We start from the raw sequence: 26,694 nt of genomic DNA on the forward strand, positions 1-26,694 counted from the left end.
TAATGACTATAAATGATTATTACTAGGCCGCCTTAAATTTTCAATACATAATGTAAGGTAAGCTTTTGACAATGTTGACTGGAATACTCTCTTTCAAATTCTGAAGGTGGCAGGGGTAAAATACAGGGAGCAAAAGGCTATTTACAATTTGTAAACCAGATTGCAGTTATAAGAGTCGAGGGGCATGAAGGGAAAGCAGTGGTTGGGAAGGGAGTGAGGCAGGGTTGTAGCCTATCCCCGATGTTATCTAATCTGTATATTGAGCAAGCAGTAAAGAAAACAAAAGAAAAATTCAGAGTAGAAATTAAAATCCATGGAGAAGAAAAACTCTGATGTTTGCCGATGACATTGTAATTCTGTCAGATACAGCAAAGGACCTGGAAGAGCAGTTGAATGGAATGGACAGTGTCTTGAAAGGAGGATATAAGATGAACATCAACAAAAGCAAAACTAGGATAATGGAATGTAGTCAAATTAAATCAGACGATGCTAAGGGAATTAGATTAGGAAATGAGACGCTTAAAGTAGTAAATGAGTTTTGCTATTTGGGGAGCAAAATAACTGATGATGGTCGAAGTAGAGAGGATATAAAATGTAGACTGGCAATGGCAAGGAAAGCATTTCTGAAGAAGAGAATTTTGTTAACATCGAGTATAGATTTAAGCATCAGGAAGTTTTCTGAAAGTATTTGTATGGAGTGTAGCCATGTATGGAAGCAAAGCGTGGACAATAAATAGTTCAGACAAAAAGAGAATGGAAGTTTTCGAAATGTGGTGCTGGGTAGATCACATAACTAATGAGGAGGTATTGAATAGAATTGGGGAGAAGAGAAATTTGTGGCAAAACTTGACTAGAAGAAGGGATTGGTTGGTAGGACATATTCTGAGGCGTCAAGGGATCACCAATTTAGTGGAGGGCAGGGCAGAGGGTAAAAATCATAGCGGGAGATCAAGAGATGAATACACTAAACAGTTTCAGAAGGATGTAGGTTGCACTAGGTATGGGGAGATGAAGAAGCTTGCACAGGATAGAGTAGCATGGAGAGCAGCATCAAACCAGTCTCTGGATTGAAGACCACAACAACAACAACAACAACAACAACGTAAGGCAAGACTAATGGTATCTGCTTCTATGTTTACAGATCAGAGAACTGGCCTAAACTGCAATTTGTCCTGTTGTAAACTGATGCAAATAAACAATGTATTGTAGGCCTTTGGGGTCAAACAAGATTTTCACATTCATGAGTAAGATGATGTATGGGTCCAGTGATTTGTAGCAATGTACCAGAGTAATCTGCTATCATAACCTCTCTTTTGCATTCATATTCCTGGGCTCAGCAAACAACCACCAAACTGACATCTTCCAATTTAATCTAGACCTTGGGCTACACAACAGATCAATGTTACCACAATCAGGAATTGGGGTGGTGTGAAAGAGGAGGGCAGGGCGGAGGGCAGGCAATATCACACACTAACCTTTTATGCTTATACCACCTAAATGTAAAATGGAGGAAAGCTATTATTACAAAAAAAGCTGCTGCATTCCTCAGTTATATGAAATAGCTGCACTTTACATTATATTGTTAATGTAATAATCACCTGATTTTCCACAAACATAAGTTACCTAAATCTGTACAACCCACAAAGTCGTTGTTATGCCTCCCTTAAGATGGGTGGCTTCTCCACGGATGTCAATAACCTGTGCCCAGAGTCTCTCTCTCTCTCACTCTCTCTCTCTCTCTCTTTGAGAAGGTACTAGGTACTCTACTCCACAATTCTTGCTCACATATGCAGTAATGGGTTACTTAACCAACACGAGTTTAAATCTTTAAAGGAATAAGTGTCATCACCTGAAGTTTTATGTGGCTTATTAAAAGCATCTGATTTTGTTAGTCTTAATTTTGAATTACAGAAGTTAAGTTTTTATCAGACGCATGGTTCAGCGCATGCTTGGTTTAATTCTTATTTAAGAAACAGGATGTGAAAAGTTACTATAGCCTACATGGGCAGATATTAAAATGTTGGCCCTAAATATTTTCATCACTGGCCCACTAATGTTCTTGCTTTACATTCAAGATCTACCATTTCACTTGAATCAGGAGGCAGAATTAGTCCTGTTTGCAGATGACAGTTTACAAGAGGTCAACAGTCCCTCAATCCAAGAGTGGTGCACCTGGAAGAAAAGATGTTTACCGACAACATTTTCTAATCTAGTCAAGAGGTCCATAATAGCAAAGGTAAGAAGGCTAAAAAAGTAATGGACATCCTTTGAACCAGCAATAATAATAGCAACATGAGGGAGATAGCAGTAGGTAGGTGTCCCCAGGGTTCTGCAGCTGTCCCACACCTGATCTGTAACAGTCAAGAGTGCCCACTATCCAACGAAGTGCAATACCCAAAACAGAAAATTCGAAGCAGCAGAAAGGAGGCAAACCAAATTTAAAAGTGATTAAAACAAAATAAAAGCGGGATGAAAGGAGCCTGGTCAAGGTGGTAGGCTTTGGGATCCCCAGACCTATCAATACAATGGGAGATGCCCCATTCCCAACCACCCATTTACAGACGACACAAACACTGTTGTGAAGCCAAGTAAAGAAGCATCAACAAAAAAGCCACTGACTTTCTTGTCAAAGCTACTGACTGGTTTTGAAGTAATGGGCAAGCTTTAAACATAAAAAAGCTTGGCTTATCCAGTTTTGTACTGTCAAAAATGTACATCCTATTACTCTAGAAAACCAATAAAAATAGTAAACAGGATAGAAAATTCTAAGTTCTTAGGTGTGCACATTGTTGAAATATTAAAAGTAGGAGAACCATATAGCAGACTTGGGAAAAGTTATGTTTCGCTTCTACTGCACTGATAATGTTTGGCATTCAGATGCCTATTCACAAGGAGTTTACTTTTTAGTGGACACACAGCTCAGAAGTTTAACATACTTTGCACATTTTCATTTGTTAATATTTTATAGGGCAATAACTACTTAAGCAGAAAATATTGATTGCACAAAAGAAAGTGGGCCTAATTATGTCTATGTGGAGGGTTCACATGTGTCTAGTAGGCACCTCTTTATATTGTTGGGAGTATTAACCAAAGTGTGACAGTACATTTATCCGCTTCTAAAATTTTCTACCAACAATCCATGTGAGTGAGAGTAACGGAGATAATTACAAGCACAACACTATAAAGAAAAATGATCTACACTACCTTTTAATGAAATTAATTTTGGCATAGAAAAAGAGATGATGAATAATACTTTGACAGCCAACCCATGGCATAAAATGTACGACAGGTATCAAATGTGTTTCCAAATGTAGATTAAAGATGTGTATTTTTAAAAACTCCTCTGTAATGCAGAGGAATTCTTGGATAGAGGTTAGTTGTTTATTCAGAGGAAAAAAAACTTTCTTGATAGAAGTTAGTTGTTTATTCAGAGGAAAAAAACTTTTACACGACTAGCAAGTACCAATATAAATATTTTTTTAAAAAGTGTGTTCTATCTTTACCCAGTGGACACATTCTATTTAATGATGCTTATAATGAATATGATCTACAGAACATGTAACTAACTTCTACTTGTCACACAGCTTTCCAATTAACGTAGCAACATGAAGTTAACACTCCCCCCACCACTTCTTGACTGTGGACAATCAGACAATTTGCAACAGTGGTTAATAAGGTATACTCTTAATTTTCTTTCAAATTGGTAGGCGTCAATTAATTGCTTTACCTTAGACATGAGTCCTTGCACCAAGTTACATGATCCAACTTCTGAATTGTTTCTGGAAGTGAGTGTAGTAATTCTGAGATCCTTAAATGTATCTATGAAAGATGTAATTGGATTTTTGTTGTTACATCTACCCAATTACATTATATTGACAAAAATCTATTATCTTCATTGTTCTATGAGAGATGTGTTATTCCAACTTTCATGCAGACTTTGCCTCTTTCACCAGGGCTCAGAATGGAGTTATGTACTCTGATGACAAGATATTTAATAAACTCATGTCTAACATCAAGTAAGGAATTGGGAATCCTTAGCAATTAAATCAGAAATAAAAAACATTCCTAACATACATACATGGCTAATGTAGCCACTCTTCCTATAAATTATCTGAATGTCTACATCCAGGAATTGGGAAGACCTGTTAGTTACATGGCAAACAGATATATTTTTTATAAAACTGTTAGTAATATTACAGTATAAATATTAGTATTTATAGGTGTACAAAACTTCTAGGGAAAAACACTACAATCAAGTAAACATTATATTGCAAATGATATTAAAAAATGTAAAAATGATTTATTTGCACTACTGCAATGGCGGTGAGGCATTTTTCAAGCGCTACAACTGAGCTTTAGCTCATTTCAAAAGCTACGAATCTTCTGACTTATAGAAATGTCATCATTGTATCCCTATGTTAATATGTATCACACTAAGGCACTTCATGTCTACACTGTCTACATGACAAACTCAGCTGTTGTCACCATACATAACATACTTAACAGGAATCACACTAAATGATGTGATTCATGTTAAATATGTTAAAAATATTAAAAGGCCCAACAAACAGATATGACAATGACAATGTGTATAAATGTCAGATGATTTTTTACTTTTTAACAAGTGCTGAATCACCTCATAACAGCCTTACGACAGAAATTTTAAACCTTTTCCAGTCAAAAGTGACTATGATGCCATTTACAAAATTGTACATGGCTGTAAACCCCAACCATGAGAAGTTAATCAAGTAAATATTAAGATAGTAATAGCAGATGAGCAATGGTTATATACTAAAACTGAGGAGGGAGCAGTCTTTTTTAAACAAATATTAGATTTCAACAAATCCACTCAATTGAGTTTAAATGGAATAACAATGAATAACATTAGGCAGTATAATGACAGATTACTGTTAATTTAGTAAGCTATATACATTAAGTTTCTATGGTGTTTGTGTTATGAAGCTTGACTCATTCCACATTCCTGAAGGTTATCCTTCTTAGGAGGATCTATATAACATGAGGGACGTATCAATGGATGAATCTACTTTATGTATTTACAGTGTTCACTTCTGTTTATTACATACTTTATTTACTATAAGTGCACTGCCTAAGAAGATAATGCCGAAAGACAACAAATTTAAATATCCGAAAGGTCAACACACTTGTCTTTTTAAACAGAATATGATACTCTGAAGAGCAAAATGCACTGAATTGAGCTTAGCATTATCAAGCCACATCCATAGAGTACAAGGCAAGTTAATAAGTAAACATAAATTGTTTTTGATTTATAAGTTAACAGCACTGACTCAACAATGGCATGCCTTAACATCACTGTTGTTGCTGTTTTGGTATGGACAATAGCTGCATTTTATTACTACACCCTGCTGCCCTTATGTACTAAGGAAGAAATGAGAGGAGCTACCCATTCTCTGTATTCTGAAGGGACTAAAGATGCGGAAATTATTCGCACAATGCAGCTGCAGTATGGCGATAATTTTCTTAATGAACAATGTACATTTGTAAGTGCACAAGACACTTTAAAAGTGAATGCTTCTCTGTGGCAAAGAGTGTCCTGGTATGACGCCACCTTCGAAAACAGTCAGGAACACTACTGTTGAAACAAGCACTTGTAGTGATCATTGGGACAAAATTGGTGCAGTTTCACACAAGTTGAAAAAAGTTATGATTCAGAATTTGCAATTGCCCTTGAGTCTCTAAATCGTCAAAAGATGTCAACTGACAAACAGGTATATTTGGAAATGTTGAAGCCCCCATTTATGGCATTCTGAATGGGGAATGGAATACTTTCTCAGTCACACAGTAACCACTGCTGAGATATGGGTCTATCATTACAAACAACAGAGTAAGCAGTAGCGCAGGAGATGAAAACAAGCATTACCTATAACAAAAAAATTTCAAAAACCCATTTTGGAAGTGAAGTTGGTGTTTCCAGACATGAAAGGTCCCCTATTGATTCTTTACAATCCTAAAGATCTAATAGTGAATTGAACAGTTATTGTGAGTCACTACAAGATTTGAAACTCAAAATCAAAAACCAGAGGAGAGGAATCTTTCAAGAGGTGATATTTTACTTCAGGATAATGCCCATACAGCTGGGAAATCAATCCAGTGCATTTAAAATCTTGATTTTGAGTTGCTAGAGCATCCACCTCATAGTCTTAACCTAAGTCCGGCTTCAGATATGTATTGGAGCCGCCATCCTTCCCCTCTGAAACCTCGACTCTGGTGCCAGACTGATCTATAGAGCAGCCTGATGTCTAGGTTACGTTGGATGGTGACAATTTACTAGGCAGTTGGCAAAGACAATGAACATGAAAGCAGAATATACAGTTGTGGTAACAAATGGATCAATAATAAAGTCTAATGTTTACATCCACGCCATACTGAAAAATAATTTTGTGTGTGTGTGGGTGGGAGTTCAATACTGTAAGTAACTTTTGCCCTAGGCCCATGTAATTTTCACCATTCTGCCCAACACAAGAGCACCTACATGAATCCAAATTTTAATCGAACAACAGGATTGTGAAGACAGTGCAAGAGCAGATGTGCCCACTGTATAGAGCTGCTTCCAGACAGGAAATAGGAAGCTTATGAAGATACTGAGAAGTACACAGAAGTTGGTGGAAACTACGCAGATAAATGATATTACTTGCATTGTTTCCTCAATACAAAGTTTTTTAGAAATGACATAACATTTCAATTTATTGGCATATTGACTGGACACACCGCAATTATTTAATTTTATAAAATGAACAGTGGACTAAGCAAAATGAGCAAAGAACTTTTTTAGGAAATTACATAAAATACAGAAATAGTGTTCTGTAATCAATTAAGATTAGTTTTGATTTTTCCCAAAAGTTAACTACTGAATAACTTATTCAGTTCCACATGATGGTGATGCAAAGATAATGGTATCCTGGAAAGCATTCAGAGCAGAGATTTAATAATAAAGCATGGTGAATAAATACTTCTAGTAACTTTACCTAAACACCCTAAACATAAACATCAAAGGAAATTAAAATGAATAAATACAAAGCTTACTGCTGGAGATGATGTACTGAGCTGAACAATAAAATTCTACCAGCACATAAGTGGTATGGTGGTATGATATAGGGCCTATACAAAATCTTATGCAATGTGCAACTTGAAGAAACCAGGTAAAATATTTTCAATTACCATGTTCCAATAATCCACGAGGAAAACTAAGACCTGTAAGTGCTACTTAAATTTGGAGTTGGAGCCACAGCTCACAAAAGAAGAGCAATGAAGGTGGGGGACAGAAAAATCCAGAACAGTATACTCTGCCATACTTGGAAAACAACTGACTATAAATCTAATGCTTCCACCAGTGACAGTGCACTTTGTGTAAAAACACTGTAGAAAAATTATAGGCTGGACAAACAAAAACAAATTGTTCAATAGACTTATTTGATACCAAGAAGAGCAGTCAAATGGTTCTTTTCCACCTTTACAACCTATCCCTCGTCAATAGTTATTAAAGCTATATTGTTAATTTTTGAATAAATCATTGTGCAACTGGATAAGCACTGTTTCTTCTGGTACAGGGCTCCTTTGTCCGCATGGTGTAGTGGTATCAAATGCATACTGAAACAGTGCTTGAAAATGGAAGAATCCAACAGCAAGAAACAAAAACATGTGTAGTTCAGTAAAAACACGCTGTATTACTCACCTACCTGACATTTATGTTCACTTAAAAAATTGGATGTTGGCAAAGATGTGATGATGGTACAGTCTCTTTAACACACTGAACATTATACAATGGATGAAAACAACAGAAGAGAAACTAATTCTACAAGTTAAGACAAAAATTAAGATAAGCTTCCAACTACAATAAAGACATCAAGTGCCAATTTACTGCCAAGGAAGTTGACTGAACCTTTCAATGTGGGCAGTGATCTATTCATAACCAAACATGGTTAAAGTGAGAAGTAAATAAAGAATAAAAAAGTCATAAACTTGGTGCTACCGAAATGTACAAATAATAAAATGGGTTGTTAGAACAGAAGAGGCCTTATATTAAGCCACTGATGAGAAAATAAACTAATGGGAAACCTTAAAGTTTTTCATGCAGTGATAGGTAGACAATTTCTTAAGAAATGTATGTAAACAAAATGCAAATATCAGTTTATCTATGAGCCATAATGTATGTGTAAGCATTACACTGCACAACTCCCTGGCAGACTTTTTTAAAAAAATAAATTTATATGCTGTCTTCTAATGTTACAACACTATTTTTTGCCGAATACTGCTACATAAACGCTCATTTAAGCGGATAAAAAATAAACTAGCGTTTATTTTTTGCAACACACCATACAAATGGGAAAGATAATATCTTCCTCCCATTCCATACAAATTTTTCTTATTCAATATTCTTCATACGGGCCATCAAATGTCATTCTCTTGACAAAATGTTTTCGGTTAGCTTTTGTGTCGGCAGTGGCCAACCGAGGGCCAAGACCATAATCTTTAAATTCCGCAGCTGCAGCGAACACCAAATATTGAAATTAAATGTTACTGTAAATTCTCGGATAGAATACTCCCGCAATAAAAATGAGCACAATCTCCCGACGAAAGCTACGAAACTGAATTTTCTACGAACCATAACACTTGTTCAGCCGTACCATTCTTGAAACAACAGTATTGGAAAACGTTTGTGTTAAATGGCAGGATTATAATAACGAATGGAATATTCAAATTAAATAATCAGTATACTGAAGTTATTGGCTTTCTATTATCAGTAGTTTTCTAGTGATGCAGTGGCTGTCTGCAGAAACTACTGATGTTACCTTAAAATAGCTTGTCGATTTTCCCTAAGTTTTTAAGCACATAAAACTGAAATTACCTGCATTTTTTGGCACCTGTGTACTTCACCGACCCTCACAACGCTCTTGAAACTTTATATCCATCGAAACACAAATTGTCAATCATATAAACAACACATCTTGACCTCCTTCCCAGCCATCTGCAAGCTGAAAACTGAAAAACAACTTGTCACTTGAAAATCGATCCTGATTGGCCGAAAGTCACGTGATATGTAAGAAAGCGTTTTCCATCATTCTGTACATTTTTGCAGGAATGTAATTTACTTCATGTAAAAGCTGTACATGTCTTGGGTGCTAATACCGGCAGGATCATATTAGTTGCTTACAACAACAAACGTGCGTAAAAAATACATTGGTGCATGAAACTCAGTATATGCAGTTACTGTATAAGGGAATATGGCGTCTAGTCTAGTAAGTTCGCCCATAGTAAATAACGAATTGGATGCGAATAAAGTTGAATTGCTGGTGAGTACAAAAGATAAGCATTTTGGAACAGAAGCTCATACAAAGTCGAATTTTTGAACTACCAGCTTCTTCTTGTTCAAATGTATGGAGAGTGTCTTAGGTTTAATGTTATATTGGGATAGAAACCTTTGGTTGCATTTACGCGTAATGACTGAGAACGACGCTGGAGGAATTGCTATTACTTTCATTGTGTTTCTGTTATTTGTGCAGTGATTCGACACCGTAATAGGGAGGGGTTTAGAAATATTTTGCTTTGCATCTGTTTATACATTAATTACCTAGTGCAGATTATTGATTTGTCCGGCGTTCGAATAGCGGTGCACGTGGGTGCGCGGGAAACTGGAAGTTCAGTAAGTAACTAGGTGAGATGAAATTTGTGGAAGAATAAGTTAATAAGAAGTACTATTATAACATTTATACTAACAAGGTTAAAAGGATAATTACGTAAGTTTTAATAAATATATCATTAGAGGTAATCCAGCAATGTATTTGCTAACAAGCGTATAATAAGAAAGGGACTTATTTATTCTAGTTCACTTAGCACATCTGTTGTGGACATTAAAATAAGCACTGTTTAACAGTGATGATAAAACGATTAATGAATTGCAATGTACCATTAAGAGTGTACCGTCGTTTGGCTTATCCCATGCGCTGGACAATAATTCCAAACAGTGAAATCAATTTTGTGTGTTCAGGAAACATTGTCGTCGGTACGCAGCAACAAAAATGAAGGGTCTCCTTACCACAATTTAATAGGAAACAAATGGTTTTTGAGGTGAGGGGAACGGGGGAGGGAGGTATTAGACTTACATTTCGAAGTTCACGCACTCGTGGAGGCCATGCCTATATAACTTACATATTAATACTTGGAATTCTAAAAAACGTTGATTCTATCCATCACCTTCTGTAAAATTTTATTAACTGTTTTGGATAGTCTCTGAACTGAAACTTTCAGTTTGTATCTATAGAGTGGAAATTTGGAGTTTTTGGAGTGTAGGCTTGCCTAGAACCTGTGAAGATTGTTTGTATTTAAGCTTCTCTGAAGAGAATATACTATCTAACGTTCAGTCATAGTCCATCATTTTGCAGTGATTGATTTTATGTTTTGTGCTGAAAATTGCAGATCAGTAGGTGATTATTGCAAAGAGCAACATTTATTTCTGAAACCTAAGTTGATGCTATTCACTCAAGACAAAGTTGGCAAAAGGTTTTATTTGAGATTTGATTAATTAAGTTTCCAATACATTCAGTCCCAGGTATTATATAACTGCACAAGACAACAGTGTGAATGGCAGAAATGAACGTTGCTTTTAGTAGCAAGTAGACTGGGCCACATCAGGAGTCGAGCAAATGACCACTGTGTGATACAATATATTTACCATAGGTGTGATTTGCTATGTAGTGCTGTTCTGACTTCAGCAGAGTGTCAAATAATAGTCAATCATTTAGGCAGTTGCTTGGGGGGTGCTGTGTAGTCTTACTGTCTGTTTTACTGGTCTATATCACATTTCCTATGTAATCTATAATGGAATTGAATAATTTAGTTCTCTGTTTGCATAATTATTTTGTATTAATGCAACTGCTCCAGTAAGTATTAGTTGATCACAATATTATTGAGAGTGAGGGTGCTTTGGCCAGTTTATCATGATGTTTCACAATGGCACACTGGAAGCATTCACAATGCAATGCATGCTCCTTGGTTGCCATAGAACTAGTCTACAGTAAGGTCAGCGCATGTTTCCTTTAACGGACACAGAAGGCCAAGCAGTGCAGTAACATTGTGTTCGAATGCTGGTCATTGAAGAGCTCATTTTACCAGCTCTTCCATTACTGCTATATGCTGTAATGGAGTTTACGCATGGATGTGAAAAATCATTGGCGGTTGATGTCCTGACATGATATCAATTTCCATAGTATTACACTCCTCTAAGACCATTTGTTATTTCAACAAACTGATAACCTCACAAGATTACCCTCTTGATTTGTTAATGGAAATCCCCAGACAAGAGGAATATTAGATACCGTTTGTCGGCTTTGACCAGGGAAATAATGTTAGTGAATGCTTTGATGTCACATTTTGGTGGATACTTAAATAGTATGGCTGAGTTTATGAAGCTAATGAATGTGAAAGCAAAAATACATGCTTTTTGGAGATATCAGTTGGTAGTTTAGCCCAAGGTCTAGGTTAGTAAATGGCAAACTCAAAGTGTGTGTGTGTGTGGAGGGGGGGGGGGGGACAACAACTCCTTGAGGTGCAAGATTGATCTGTAGTGTAGCTTGTTCGAAAAAAACACCAGTGATATTGGTCAAAGCAGACAGCCAGTATTGAATAGACCTCTTTGTCCAGTGCCCTCCCTGATCGTCTCAACTTAGATCTTGCTCTGATCTGTAGTGTGGACTGAGGTGTAACTTAGATGATGGCTAATGGCATTTCTGGTTTTCAGTAGAATCTGTCATTGCTAACTAACTGAAGTGGAAGTTAATGCAAAGACCTGGTGGGTAATCGAAGCAGTAAGTGTAACAACTCATTGAATATTAGAGGCATTGGGTTTTTGAAATGCTGTTAAACAAGACTGGGAACTTGTGTGCCTTTCAGCGACTGTAGGCTATGTGTACTATTTGTTACCTTTAGCCCTTAAATTGTATAAAATCAAATGGTAAATTCAGAATCATCATCTATCATAGTTGAGGAACTTCAAAAATGAGTGGTGTGCTTTGTACATGTAACGTACGGAAACTGTGTAACATGTTGAGAGGGGAAGTATTTATCTCCTAAATGCAGTGTTTTATTCAAGCATTTTTAGAACAATGCTTGTATATGAAAGAGTGGTAGGAGACATGAACTTATTGGTTGGGAAACTTGTAACAGTAAAAGAAGGGTGTCGTCGTGCATCTGTTGACACATTTGTATTGTGATATATGGTGTACTCATCTATTATAAGATTCCACCCATCAGCTGTGACCTGTGACGTCCTATCAGATCCAAGACGACACATAGGTGCAACCCTTAAAAAAAAAAAAAAAAAAAAAAAAAAAATCGTGCCATATTTGGGAAACGAAAACCAAATATTGTGAGAACTAAGGTTTCTCTCTCAGCAATTGAATCTGTGTGTGTGTGTAGGGCCCTTCCTAACACCACATTCAGAAATTGATGTATTCAGAATAAATAGCAAAGTTTACACCAGTTACGACCACAGATAACATTTATTAACAGGCCGCTTACATCCTTCACAGCATAGACTCATGATGTAATGAGTCAATCAACTTAGACGTTCACATCCTGCTTTTCATGTAGAATAATGTTAAGTTACGCGCCTTGCAAAATATAAATGCGCCTTTGACTAAAAGGTAACTGACCCATAACTAGATGTCGTACAAATACCTGGATGTCAAGTTGAAATATGATGTAGGATAAAGGAATGTTTTCAGTTATAGGAAAAACAAGCAAACAACAGGACTCAATTAATGGAGAAGCTGCAGTTTCCTTGTAAAAGAAGTCATTTACAAAGTATGTGGATGAGCTGAACTGAAATATTTCTCAAGTTTACAAGGTCCATATTAGATAGTTCAAAGGGGATAATGGGTGTGTAAAGGGCACAAATGCAAATAATCTGAGGCTTGCGCAGAGGAATCAAAAGCATAAAAACATGCTGGAAAAATTGTAAATGGCAGGCACTGGAAGAAAGATAAGTCTATCTCAGAAACCACCTCAAGTATTCTATAAACTGAGTTTCAATTAGGCTAATAACAACTTTCTTAAAGGTGTACAAACAATCTGTAAATTGAATGAGATGAAGCCTTAATATACAGTAAAAAGAAACACGCCAATCTGATGTGATTACAGGGGAATGTCCTCTTTGTATATAGTATCGGCAATAACTCGCCAGCTGCCATGTTAGCTAGTTGCTTTGGCATATTCAGCAAAAAAGAGTCCAATTAATTTATAGAATCTAGGTGAAAAGTAGTGCATTTATAGTTTTGTAAGCCCTCGCTCATCTCACTTAAAACACACGCACACACCAAACAAAATTCAGGATCCAACGTGACCTAAAAAAAAATTGTGTTGACACCAGTATTGATGTACAAAACAGTCCGCTATACACATAAACACATACATAGTATAGTACAGAAAGAAACAATAAAATAATACTTAACATCTAAAGCCAACTGGTACACAAATCAAGTAATCCAGCAGTAGCAAAGTCTTCAGCACAATTTCTCCTTTGTCCAAAATAGACATCTCAAACCAGAAACCCCTCTGGATAAAATGTCATACATTGCCCTGGTGACATCACATATGCGGTCTGAAATGCAATGCCATTGGTCAGTGTCATACCTTTTCTACAAATGTTACATTTTACACACTGGACAGTCAAACTGAATAACTGTATGAATTTAGTTGGGGGTCAACATGTCATCCTACATTGTGCTATTGAGAGGCCTACTTGTGAAATTTGTTGTTGTATACTCAATACCCCCCCCCCCCCCCCCCCTGAAGTATGGACCTTGCCGTTGGTGAGGAGGTTTTCGTGCCTCAGCAATACAGATAGCCATACCGTGGGTGCAACCAAAACGGATGGATATCTGTTGAGAGGCCAGACAAACATGTGGTTCCTGAAGAGGGGCAGCAACCTTTTCGGTAGTTGCAGGGGCAACAGTCTGGATGATTGACTGATCTGGCCTTGTAAGATCGATTAAAACAGCTTTGATCTGCTGGTATAGTGAACAGCTGAAAGAAAGGGGGTACTTACAGCTGTAATTTTTCCAAGAGCATGCTTCTCTACTGTATGGTTAAATGATGATGGCGTCCTCTTGAGTAAAATATTCCGGAGGTAAAACAGTCCCCCATTTGGATCTCCAGGTGGGGAATACTCTGGAGGATGTTGTTATCAGGAGAAAGAAAACTGGAATTCTACGGATCGGAGTGTGGAGTGTCAGATCACTTAATCGGGTGGGTAGGTTATAAAATTTTAGAATGCAAATGGATAGGTTAACATTAGATTTAGTGGGAATTAGTAAAGAGGAAACAACACTTCCGCTCAGGTGAATACAGGGTTCTAAATACAAAATCAAATAGGGATAATGCAGGAGTAGGTTTAATAATGAATAAAAATAAAATAAATAAATAAAAAAAACAGCTACTATGTGAACAGCATAGTGAACGCACTTTTGTAGCCGAGATAGACACGAAGCCCCGACCTACCACAGTAGTACAAGTTTGTATGCCAACTAGCTTGGCAGATGACGAAGAGATTGAAAAATGTATAATGAGATAAAAGAAATTATTCAGATAGTGAAGGGAGACGAAAATTTAATAGTCACGGGTGACTGGAATTCGATAATAAGAAAAGGAAGGGGAGTAACATGGAATGAGGGTAGGGAAATACAACGGAAGCTGCATGGTAGAATGTTGCACAGAGCATAACTTCATCGTAGCTAACACTTGGCTTAAGAATCATGAAAGAAGTTTGTCTATGTGATAGAGGCGTGGAGGCACTGGAAGGTTTCAGATAGATTATGTGATGGTAAGACAGAGATTTATGAACCAGGTTTTAAATTGTAAGATATTTCCAGGAGCAGATGTAGACTCTGATCACAACCTATTGGTTATGAACTGTAGATTAAAACTGAAGAAACAGCAAAAAGGGGGAAATTTAAGGAGATGGAATCTGGATAAACTGAAAGAACCAGAGGTTGTACGTACAGTTTCAGAGAGAACATTAGGGATTGATTGACAAGAAAAGGGGAAAGAAATACAGTAGAAGAAGAATGGGTAGCTTTGAGAGGTGAAATAGTGGAGGCAACAGAGGATCAAGTAGGTAAAAAGACGAGGACTAGTAGAAGTTCTGAGGTAACAGAAGGTATATTGAATTTAATTGATGAAAGTAGAACATATAAAAATGAAGCAAGCGGGAAGGAACACAAATGTCTCAAAAATGAGATCGACAGGAAGTTTAAAATGGCTAAGCAGGGATGGCTAGAGGACAGATGGAAGGATATATAGGCATATGTCACTATGAGTAAGATAGATACTGCCTACAGGAAAATTAGACACCTGTGGAGAAAAGAGAATCACTTGTATGAATAGCAAGAGCTCAGATGGAAAAACAGTTCTAAGCAAAGAAGGAAAAGTAGAAAGGTGGAAGGAATATATAGAGGGTCTCTACAAGGGCGCTGTACTTGAGGGCAGTATTATGGAAATGGAAGAGGACATAGATGGGAGATAAGATACTGCATGAAGACTTTGACAGAGCACTGAAAGACCTAAGTCGAGACAAGGCCCCAGGAGTAGACAACATTACATTGGAGCTACTGACGGCCTTGGGAGAGCTAGTCCTGATAAAATTCTACCATCTGGTGAGCAAGATGTATGAGACAGGCGAAGTACCCTCAGACTTCAAGAAGAATATAATAATTCCAATCCCAAAGAAAGCAGGTGTTGACAGGTGTGAAAATTACCGGGGACTGTGAGTTTAATAAGTCACGGTTGCAAAATACTAACACGAGTTTTTTTACAGACAAATGGAAAAACTGCTAGAAGGCGACCTCGGGGAAGATCAGTTTGGATTCCATAGAAATGTTGGAACATGTTAGGCAATACCGACCCTACGAATTACCTTAGAAGATAGATTAAGGCAAGGCAAACCTATGTTTCTAGCATTTGTAGACTTAGAGAAAGCTTTTGACAATAGTAGACTTAGAAAGCTTTTGACAATGTTGACTAGAATACGAATTCTGAAGGTGGCAGGGTTGAAGCACAGGGAGCAAAAGGCTACTTACAATTTGTACAGAAACCAGATGGCAGTTATATGAATCGATGGGCGTGAAAGGGAAGCAGTGGTTGAGAAGGGAGTGAGATAGGTTTGTAGCCTATCCCAGACGTTATTCAATCTGTATGTTGAGCAAGCAGTAAAGGAAACAGAAAATTGTAGCAGGAATTAAAATCCATGGAGAAGAAATAAAAACTTTGAGGTTCACTGTCAACATTGTAATTCTGTCGGAAACAGCAAAGGACCTGGAAGAGAAGGTGAACGGAATGGACAGTGTCTTGAAAGGAAGATATAAGATTAACATCAACAAAAGCAAAACTAGGATAATGGAATGTAGTTGAATTAAATCATGTGATACTGAGGGAATTAGATTAGGAAATGAATCACTTAAAGTAGTAGAGGAGTTTTGCTATTTGGGGAGCAAAATAACTGATGATGGTCGGAGTAGAGAGGATATAAAAAGTAGACTGACAATGGCAAGGAAAGCGTTTCTGAAGAAGAGAAATTTGTTAACATTGAGTATAGATTTAAATGTCAGGAAGTCTTTTCTGAAAGTATTAGTATGGACTGTAGCCATGTATAGAAGTGAAACATGGACAATAAATAGTTTAGAAAAGGAGAGTAGGAGCTTTCAAAATGTTATGTACAGAAGAATGCTGAAGATCAGATGGGTACATCGCATAATTAATGAGGAGGTATTGAATAGAATTGGGGAGAAAAGGAATTTGTGGCACAACTTGACTAGAAGAAGGGATTGGTTGGTAGGACATGTTCTCAGGCATCAAGACATCACCAATTTAGTATTGGAGGGGAGTGTTGTAGGTAAAAATTGTAGAGGGAGACCATGAGATGAATACACTAACCAGATTCAGAAGGATGAAGATTGCAGCAGTTACTTGGAGATGAAGAAGCTTGAACCGAGTAGAATAGCATAGAGCTGCATCAACCTAGCCTCTGGACTGAAGAGGAAGAAGAAGAAGACATCCTTAATAATGATAGAGGAAACTTAATCTACATATATACTCTGGAAATCACTATAACGTGTGTGACGGAGGTTGCGTCCCATTGTACAGGTTATTAAGGTTCCTTCCGGTTCCATTGACATATGGAGTGAGGGAAGAATGTTTTAATGCCTCTGTGCGTGTAGTAATTATTCTGTTATCTTCACAATCCCTATGTGAGTGATATATACAGGGTTGTAGTATTCTCCTAGAGTAATCATTTAAAGCCGGTGCTTGAAACTTTGTTAATAGACTTTCTCGGGATAGCTTTTGTCTATCTTCCAGAGTCTTCCATTTCATTTCCTTCAATATCTCTCTACCACTCTCTCAAGAATTAAATAAACCTCTGACAATTCGTGCTGCTCTTCTCTGTGTAAGTTCAATATCCCCCGTTATTCCTATTTGGTATGGGTCCCAGACACTTGAGCAATAATCTAGAACCAGTTGCAGGAGTGATTTGTAAAGCAATCTCCTTTGTAGACTGATTGCAGTTCCTCAGTATTCTACCAATGAACTGATGTCTACCACCTGCTTTATTCATGATTGAACCTATGTGATCATTCCGCTTCATATCCCTACAAAGCTTACTGTTAATATTGTGTGCAAGCCCATTAACGTACAATATGAACAGCAGGGGTCACAACACACTTCCCTGAGACACACCTGAAGTTATTTTTACATCTGACGATGATTCCCCATCCAAGATAACATGCTGTGTCCTCCCTCAAAAAGTCCTCAATCCAGTCACAAATTTCACTTGATACCTCATATGATCTTACTTTTGACAATATGCATAGGTGCGGTACCGAGTCAAAGGCTTTTAGGAAATCGAGAAATACTACATCTACCTGGTAGCCTTGAACCAAAGCTATCAGTATATCCTGTGAGAAAAGTGCGAGTTGTGTTTCACGTGATCAGTGTTTCGGAATCCATGCTAGTTGGCACTGAGGTCATTCTTTTCAAGATACCTCATTATATTTGAACTCAGAATATGTTGTAAGATTCTACAACAAATCAGTGTCAAGGATAATGGATGGTAGTTTTGTGGATTACTTCTACTAACCTTCTTGTAGCCGGTTGTGGCCTGTGCCTCTTGAAGAACTGGGCACAGATTTCCCCCCCCCCCCCCCCCCCCCCCTCCCGAGGGATCTACAGCACATTAGTTAGAAGAAGGGCTAACTCAGCCACAATTTCAATATAGAACCTGAAGAGATTCCATCGGGGTCTGGAGCTTTGCTCAGTTTTAAAGATTTTAGCTGTTTCTCAACACAACTGACATTTATACATATTTAGTTCATCTCTTTAGTGGTACAAGGACTAAACTGGGGCAATTTTCCTGGGTTTCCCTTTGTGAAGAAACATTTGAAAACAGAGTTAAGCATTTCAGCCTTTGCTGTGCTACCCTCAATTTCTGTTCCTGTCTCATTCGCTAGATACTGGATGCTAACTTCGGTGCTACTAATAGCGCTTACGTATGACAAGTATTTCTTTGGGTTCTGTGAAGGATCACTTGACAATATTCTGCCATAATTAAATCTCCATCCATAAAAAAAACACTCTGGCAAACAATTCCAAACCCGTTGCCCATAACAGCCAACATCAACTAATTCACTGACAAATATCCACAAACTGTTGTAACATTAGTCTTGCAGGCAGCACTCTCAAACCATTTAAAAACATAAACATCCCACACTACACAGTGTCATTGCATATACTCAAACATGATCCTGTTTCAAGTAAACTGCTCCGTGAGTCACTCACTGCGATACAGTTATGTCACTGGTCAAAGAAAGGAAGCACGTGATACTGCAGACTTTGGTTGACCTGTTGTTTGTGATGCTACTTATACTTCAGAATGGTTTAGTGATTGCATGGCTAAAACTGAGATAGCGTGAAGATAGTGGGCTTCTATTCAGAAAGAAGTGGGTTTTAAATCTGACCATCGTACTTAGTTTTTTGTGATTTCGTTCAATCAGGTCAGGCAAAACAAGATTTATTCATTTTAGTAGAAAAGATGGTGATAGGTTCTCTACGCCATCTTTTTTTAAGAAGTTTTGTATTGGGTGAGCTCATTGCAAATACAACATTAATAATTAATGTTCTTCCTTTAAACCCTTAATGTTTCTTGTTAAAATACTTTTGCCTGTATTGTGTGTCTTCTAAAAAGTAATTTACGGTGTTCATCGATACCATTAAATTACCTGCCTTCACAAGCATTAATATTCTCAGATTGTTGCTATGCTATTACATTTGTCACCTTTTGCACCCATTTGGAAGTTGGCCTTGCTTTTCCACATTTATCATTGTGTGCTGTCTGATGGTCTGCTTGTGTACTACTACTACTACTGTCTCTATCTCCCACCTCCTCCCCCCACTCCTCTGTCCTTCGTTTTGTTTATTGTAGTTTATATTTTTTCCAAATTAACACTATTTAAAGCTTTCTATCTATTTTAGAGGCTCCAAATTAACGCTATTTAAAGCTTTCTATCTATTTTAGAGGCTGTATAAATGTTGTTGGCGAGTGATCTGTTGAACTGAAATATTCCTTAGAACTGTTTTCTTTCTTTGCAACAATTAGGGTACAAGCATGGAAAACATGGAAGTTAATGCTGAGAAAGTAGAAAGCCTAAAACAAATGGCAAATGATGAGAAGAGTGCCAAGGAAGTTCATGTTGATGACATGACATCTAGAGATTATTATTTTGACTCTTATGCACATTTTGGAATACACGAAGAAATGTTAAAGGATGAAGTCAGAACACTGACCTACAGAAATTCAATGTTTCACAACAAACATTTGTTCAAGGTAATCATTTCTAAGTATGTAGTTTAAAGTTCCATATAATGTTGCAAGTGTTTCTGGAGACATCAATACAATAAGTCTACTGACGCCAGTGTTAATAATAAGTTCTAGTAGTAACTACTTTTTCAAAAATGCTGTGCCAAAAAGTAATATGTTTTTGTTTTCTCTGAGGCTGCAATTAAACTGAGGCTGAACACGAGAATAAATGTAGCTTTAAAAAAATCAGAAATAAATGAGATTACTTCTATGAAATGTTAAATTTTATCTGCCAAAATATATTAAAATGTAAAAATTAAGGAGAGTGTGGTATTGAAAAACAGAGATGCCTATGATATGAAGAAATTGAGCTAATCGACAATCCAGGTAGTATGTTATATATTCTAGTCATTTTTAATGTTAAAATATATTTTACTTTAAGCGTTTTATAATTCCCATGATTTTATTATCTGTTGATTTAGAAATCTTGTTATAGCTCTTCCAATTTCTGGTGTATTATGTATCTGATGTAAAAGGAGTGTAGGATGGGTGGTTTAGCAATATTTTGGGAAGTATAAATATGAGGTACACATAATACTCAATGGCCCTTGCAGTGTCTAATTAAGGCTGATGGCTTCAATTTCCATGATAGGTACCTTCAATCTTTTTTAAAAATATATCTTTTGTTTTGTTGCAGAAGTATAATGGGTTGTCAAATCTCAAAGAAGAGAATATGTTTGGAAATGAGAACACATTTACTTGATTTGTGATGAAATGTGACTGCACACCTGCAGACACTTAACTACCTTTCGAGTGCTGCTTTTATACACGTGCAATCTTCCGTCTTCTATTGACCTGCCCACCATAAGACAAATTCTTTTGGTTCAAGAGGTTGTTGTGTATGAACCCCTTTGTCATAGTTAATGAAACACATTGTGATTAAGTGCAGCTTGTCTCACAGAAGATGCAACAGAATTTTGGCTATAAGTCAATGACAGTCACTTCTGGTGGGGAATGATCTCCCTTCAATTGAGAAATTAAATTTAATGCTTATATTTGACATAGTACCTGAAAAATTATTCACACAGTTTCATTGATATTACATGGTAACAGACTGACAGTCCATTGCAGCGAGTTGGGTCCGCAAGCACACCATTCCTTCTGGGACAGAAAGTGACGTTACACGAGCAAGGTCAAATAGTTGCACTGTATCCCTTTTAGTCAATTTGCATTTTTCTTAGACCATTCCTCATCATCAGCAGGCTATTTGTAGCCATGTCATTGCTCTCGTGGAGGAAGTTAATTTGACAGTATTGGAGATGGTGGTATGGTATGGTGTTTCTGAGCATTCAGTGCAGTGATGGATAAAACATTGTGGAGAATCCAGCAGTTGTGTGGAAAATAGACTTTGGCATGTAACAAAGTGTGTCCAGGATAGTAAACTTGTCAACATGTCACGGCAGAATTCCTTTTGTAAATGTGATGCAGTTGGAAACATTTCTGCAATTCATGGGCTGGTGGATATTGTTTGGTGCCACACCACTTACTGAACGTGTGGCTATCAAGGAGTCTCTCCTTGATAATCCTCAATGCTACTTATTTCATTAGCATATGCCGAGGACAGTGTAAGTTGTGACTGGAAGAATGGGATATTTTCTGTCGAAATGATATTGTCTTCGAGAAATGACGGTCCAGTGCAAGTAGAGAGACAGCGAGGTGCCCATTTTGCCACAAAGACATAAACAGGTCATATCACAGTGGCGTGTGTGTGTGTGTGTGTGTGTGTGTGTGTGTGTGTGTGTGTGTGTGTGTGTGTGTGTGTGTGTGTGTGTCAGTTTGGAGCTGTGCGTGTTCCTGTGGACTTGGAATGCTTCAATAGTTAGATGGTTCTCTTGATGTTGTCCAGTAGACACGTATTTTGATCCCATCAGTCCGGCAACCATATCCTGAGGGAGTAATTTGTTTCTAACAGAACCAGTATTTTATACATATGTCAGTGATATTGCAAGACTGCTTTGCAGAACAGAATGAGAGTTCTCTTCTCAAGTGTCCTTCTCCTGTACCAGACCTAAATCTTATTGAAAATGCATGGGCAGAGATTACCCTGAAATAAAAACCTCACATCATGCCAAGAACTCAGGGTTACTGTTTGACTGTGACCCTAGTAGTAGTTGGGGAGAAAATGAGAAAGCCATTATCCACCTTACAGATTCCTTTCCTTGCAGACTGCAGACGGTCTTTGGTGTTGAAGGCCTTTGGATGTGGTAAGTGGTAAAGAAGCCACATACTGTGCACTTTCAGAGGTCGAAAATACCTTAATAAGGAGAGTGAACTGTTCATTCTATTACTTGCTTTTTTATCTACTGTTAAACAAATTAATGGAGTAGTAACACAAAAAGAATTCCACTAAGAGCCAAATATGAACCAAACCTTGTCATCGGGAAGTTGCCTAAAAGACTGTCGATTAAGCCATTGAGCTGCAAATGCATTATTCCACCGTGAGTTTAATAGCTGTACTTCTGCCATTTATTTGTAGACACTAGCGCAGTTGAAAAGTGGTTGGGCCTTCTGCCTATTTATGTGCAATGTGGTATACTTAATTTACATTAAGTATCAATCGCCTGTCCTTGTACCAATTGTTCGTTATAAGTCTTCCAGTATTTCACTATTTTCTGCCATTGCTTTGCAGTTGCCCTATATAATTGTCATCCAAGAACTGCCTCACCGAAACTAACCTACAACATTCTGTGCAGGAATTCCCAAAGTTATTTTTACATCTGACAATTTAGTCTCGTTTCAGAAGTGTAGGGTCGTATAAGCTAAGCCCCCCCCCCCCCCCAACCCCGTTCTGGAGTCGGTGGCTGCATACAGAATGTGTGTGTATTATTTATTTAGTCTAATGAAAGTCAGTTTTGTTACAGCTTTGTTTCAGTTTATTTTGATGCGCTTAGGTAATATTTGTAAAATATTGTCTCATCTTCAACTGCATGTTAGATATGCTTCATTATTACATGCCATATCTGTTCATTTGACACATATAGTAGAAGATGTTTGACCTAAATTATCAAACGGTTTGGTGGACACGATAAAGGCATCCCTGTTGATGGAAGAAAAGTCATGGTACTTACGGCAATAGATTAAAAAACATGTCCAACAGGTACCTGAAGATGAGACAATATTGCCCTGAAATTGATTGTATATACCGTATTTACTCGAATCTAAGCCGCACCTGAAATTTGAGACTCGAAATTCAAGGGGAGAGAAAAGTTTTAGGCCGCACGTCCAAATCGAATCAAAGTTGGTCCATTGTAATATGAGACACAATTTAGGTCGAATGAATGACTATACAGCTACAGTAGTTTGGTTCGAGTCGTAAGCTTAGCAGTTAAGCTTTACCAGGTAGCCATTGCTATGTGTCAGCCGCTCCGTCCGTATTTATACGGGTGCCCTTCCTTTTTCACGTGCTTCGTCTGGTTTGAATCTGTTGCTTATTTTGCTTCGATCTGATAAGTGCCGTTTTCTTTGTTATAGGTGTTTACGTCACTCTAAGCTGAAAATGCATTACTGTACTGTCGTGCATTGTTTGTCGCATTCTGATAGTGCGTGTTTACGGACTGTCGCCGCTCGCGGCATAGCTTGCTTTTGTGCGCGCTACTGCCGCTAACAATTAAAAAAAAAAAGAGGAATCGTCTCATTAGCGAAACAATGGCAAGAGACTGCTATTTGTTGTTACTTACACTGCTGCTTTCTTTGACAATGATTAACAAGAACCAAATAATAGACTGCGTATGATAGAACATGTTCTGAACGAGGTTAGGCGAAAATTTTTCTCCGTTTGAAAATCTTTGCGGCCGCTTCTTTAGTACATCAAATTCTGCACAGAAATTTGTCATCTTAGATTTGAAAATCTAGTCAGTTGCTGTGCTTCATTTCTGACTGTGTCACTTAATATGAATATAAACATGATACGTATATTCTTCCGCGTTTGCTGTTGTCTCACTCTAGTTTCGTAGGTTATTAGGCAGGCAGGATTTAAATGAGATAGCAACAAACACGAAAGACAACATGGCAAAATGTTTATATTCATATTATTCTTATGGTGAAGAGAATACTGCATGTGTTTCACAATTCATAAAAGTTCCTATTAGCAACCATCTCGTGTCACAGGTAGGAAAAAATTCAGAACGTAGAGTTGGCCGTATTGACAAACGTCCCAAACGGTCTTGCCAGTCGGATTTTCGTAATACATTGAAATGCTGCTACATTCGAAGATGAACAATACGGAGTTTGTATTTACTTCGTTGGATAATGTATGAAAATGCAGTGGTCGAAACTCGGGGCGGAGAAAAAAAGCTCGTCTTCCATCTTTTTTTAAAAAAATCTATTTACTGACGCAGAGGTTTTGGCGCCAGTATTTATCTTCGTGCCTACAAACCATGCCTGTGTAGCGCTACGTATATTCGATGGCAGAAGTTAGTTGTGGCCGCACCAACCGACATTTTTCAGAACTTCCCCTTGCTTTGCACTCGATTCTAAGCCGCAGACGGTTTTTTGGATTTCAAAAACCGGAAAAAAAGTGCGGCTTAGATTCGAGTAAATACAGTACACAAGAGAAACATCAAAGTAAAATAAAACTGTAAATTGTCTTCTTCAAACAGAGACCTCACCAATTGTAAGTTTGAACAGTTATAAGAAAATAATGTAGCATGTCGCCTGCTTTTTTATTAAGTACCCACATTCACCTACCAGTGGTGCTGTAATTCAAAAGCGGCTGTTTCAGCTCCTCTTCATTCATAAAATAGGAATGCAGTCAATTAGTGTTAGGGCAGGTTGTGAAGTTATCAGCGTGACAGTAAAAAAAAACTTATTCTTGTGTTAAAAATGTGTTAGCTGTTTGCTCCTGCCTTTTAGATGATGTCACACTATCAAACACATCTTTATTTTATTTTTAAGGAATATTTAATTCAACACGTTGGTGATTATCTGTTTCTGTGCCTCTGTCATTCCAGTTAAAAACTATCTGGAGCGTTTTGCATTGTCAAATAAATCACTGTTGGGCCCTTGAGAGCTCAGTATAAATGATAATTATTTAAATAATTTTCATGTAAACATCAATATTTGAATAAAAGAATTCACAATGTAATTAATAAATAACTATCACATCTTGAATGTTTCAAAGAGAGAAGATGTGAAAGATAGTTGTAACATTTTTTGTAGTACTAGTTAAGTTTAATATCTAAATTAAAGTTGATTCTTTCTGTGCAGACACAATCCAAATTTTGTGATTATGCTTCAGGGGAAGACTGTTCTGGACATCGGCTGCGGGACTGGTATTCTGTCAATGTTTGCAGCAAAAGCAGGTGCTGCACGTGTCATTGGTATTGACTGTTCTAATATTGTTGAATATGCAAAACAGATTGTTGAAGCAAATCAGCTGAGTGATATCATCACAATAGTGAAAGGAAAGGTACAGTATAACGTAAATTTTAAATTTTATTAGAATTTAAGTTGATATACTCTGATGACATGTTGCCATTGTCAAAATTTTTAACAGTGCTCACCCTATTATTGTGAAATGTAGCTTTATTTCATGACCTTGGCTACACAATTTCTGTTTTATAGCTTATGATAGTATTATAGTTGCAGTAACAGTGCTGTTGAAATACAAGGTTTAAGTTTGTTTATTTGTGTGGCTGAAATGCAGTTTAAAAATACAGTTGTATAAAATTAGTTTTTGTGTGTAACAAAAAATATGGAACTACATAAAAAAACTCACTAAATGTCAATATCTAAGTTCCTGATCCATATCAGAATTGTATCATCAGCTTTCACGAGGTTGCTCCAAATACCCGGATTGGAACGCAAGGGGCATTTATCTCTAATGTGCTTGATTGTCTGGTTCTAAGCCCCACAGTCACAAACCGGAGACTCTGTACCACCCATTTGTAAAGTGTCTGCGCATAGTCCATGTCCAGTGTGAGCTCTGTTCAGTTTGGCCCATAGTTCTCTGTCGAATTCTGCCTCAGCAGTATCACAGTTATACTCACGAAACCACTCACGCCCTTCAGGATTTTCAATAAGTTGACAGTTCTGAACCCACAGGTCTCTCACCCTATTATTACTGTCATTTAGCTATTCTGCTTCCTGTAATGGTGGATTTCCTAAACGGAGTCTATTTCATCGCAGACTTGGATGTCCTCCTGTACGGGTAATTCCAGGTACTCCTGTAGCTTGCAGTATTCCGTAAGCACGGCCCCATTTCTACGGATTGCGGGTGGATAGATGCTGCTCAGCAGAGGAAGCCAATAAATCAGTGTTAGTCAGATTGTCCCAATTATTAATCGCATAGAGTGGTTCAACTAGAAGTCGATAAAGCAGGTGTGGCAGCTGTTTAGCCACACTGGGACACAATATTCGGCTGCTGAGAAGACCAGTGCAATGGATGATAAGCACAAGATATCTGCTGAAGCCCCCCACGCCGTTCCACACAATTTTTGGATAATAATTCTAAGAGTTTTTATCTTAGCAGCAGAATTTACAAAATGTTTTCTATATGAAATGGTGTGGTCAAAGGTGACACAAGGTACTTCTGGTACTTGTTATCGCAAAGTGTGTTTCTATTAACTTTCACTTTGAGCTCCGTGTTAGCTTGTTTGTTGTTCAGGTGGAATGTACATACTTAAGTTTTACTTGTACTGGATTAAGTCGCCACTTTCTATAATAGGAGCATGAACTTCTAGATCTTCTGCAAGAATTCTCTCTGCTTGTCCGAGATCCTTGGTTCTACAAACGAGAGCAAGATGGTCCTCTTAGCA

General features: G+C 37.5%; 2 protein-coding genes across 5 annotated transcripts in view; one reads left to right on the forward strand and one right to left on the reverse strand.

The window, feature by feature from the left end:
* LOC124800838 (AT-rich interactive domain-containing protein 4B-like) overlaps nt 1–9,075 on the reverse strand; it is a 159,428-nt gene extending 150,353 nt beyond the window's left edge. Inside the window, exon 1 of the mRNA XM_047263030.1 lies at nt 8,885–9,075. Within this exon, the coding sequence (XP_047118986.1) occupies nt 8,885–8,890 (6 nt within the window). The 5' untranslated portion in view covers nt 8,891–9,075. The remainder of the gene's footprint in view (nt 1–8,884) is intronic.
* LOC124791411 (protein arginine N-methyltransferase 1) overlaps nt 9,064–26,694 on the forward strand; it is a 32,311-nt gene continuing 14,680 nt past the window's right edge. Inside the window, exons 1-3 of one of the 4 annotated variants that reach the window (XM_047257858.1) lie at nt 9,064–9,200; nt 19,679–19,906; nt 25,176–25,346. In XM_047257858.1, coding sequence (XP_047113814.1) covers nt 19,688–19,906; nt 25,176–25,346 — 390 coding nt within the window. In that variant the 5' untranslated portion in view covers nt 9,064–9,200; nt 19,679–19,687. Of the gene's footprint in view, nt 9,330–9,446; nt 9,692–19,678; nt 19,907–25,175; nt 25,347–26,694 lie in introns of those variants that run through there. The other 3 variants (XM_047257857.1, XM_047257859.1, XM_047257860.1) reach the window with 3 other exon arrangements.

The sequence above is a fragment of the Schistocerca piceifrons genome, chromosome 1 (assembly GCF_021461385.2).
Source record: "Schistocerca piceifrons isolate TAMUIC-IGC-003096 chromosome 1, iqSchPice1.1, whole genome shotgun sequence".
Classification (NCBI taxonomy): domain Eukaryota; kingdom Metazoa; phylum Arthropoda; class Insecta; order Orthoptera; family Acrididae; genus Schistocerca; species Schistocerca piceifrons.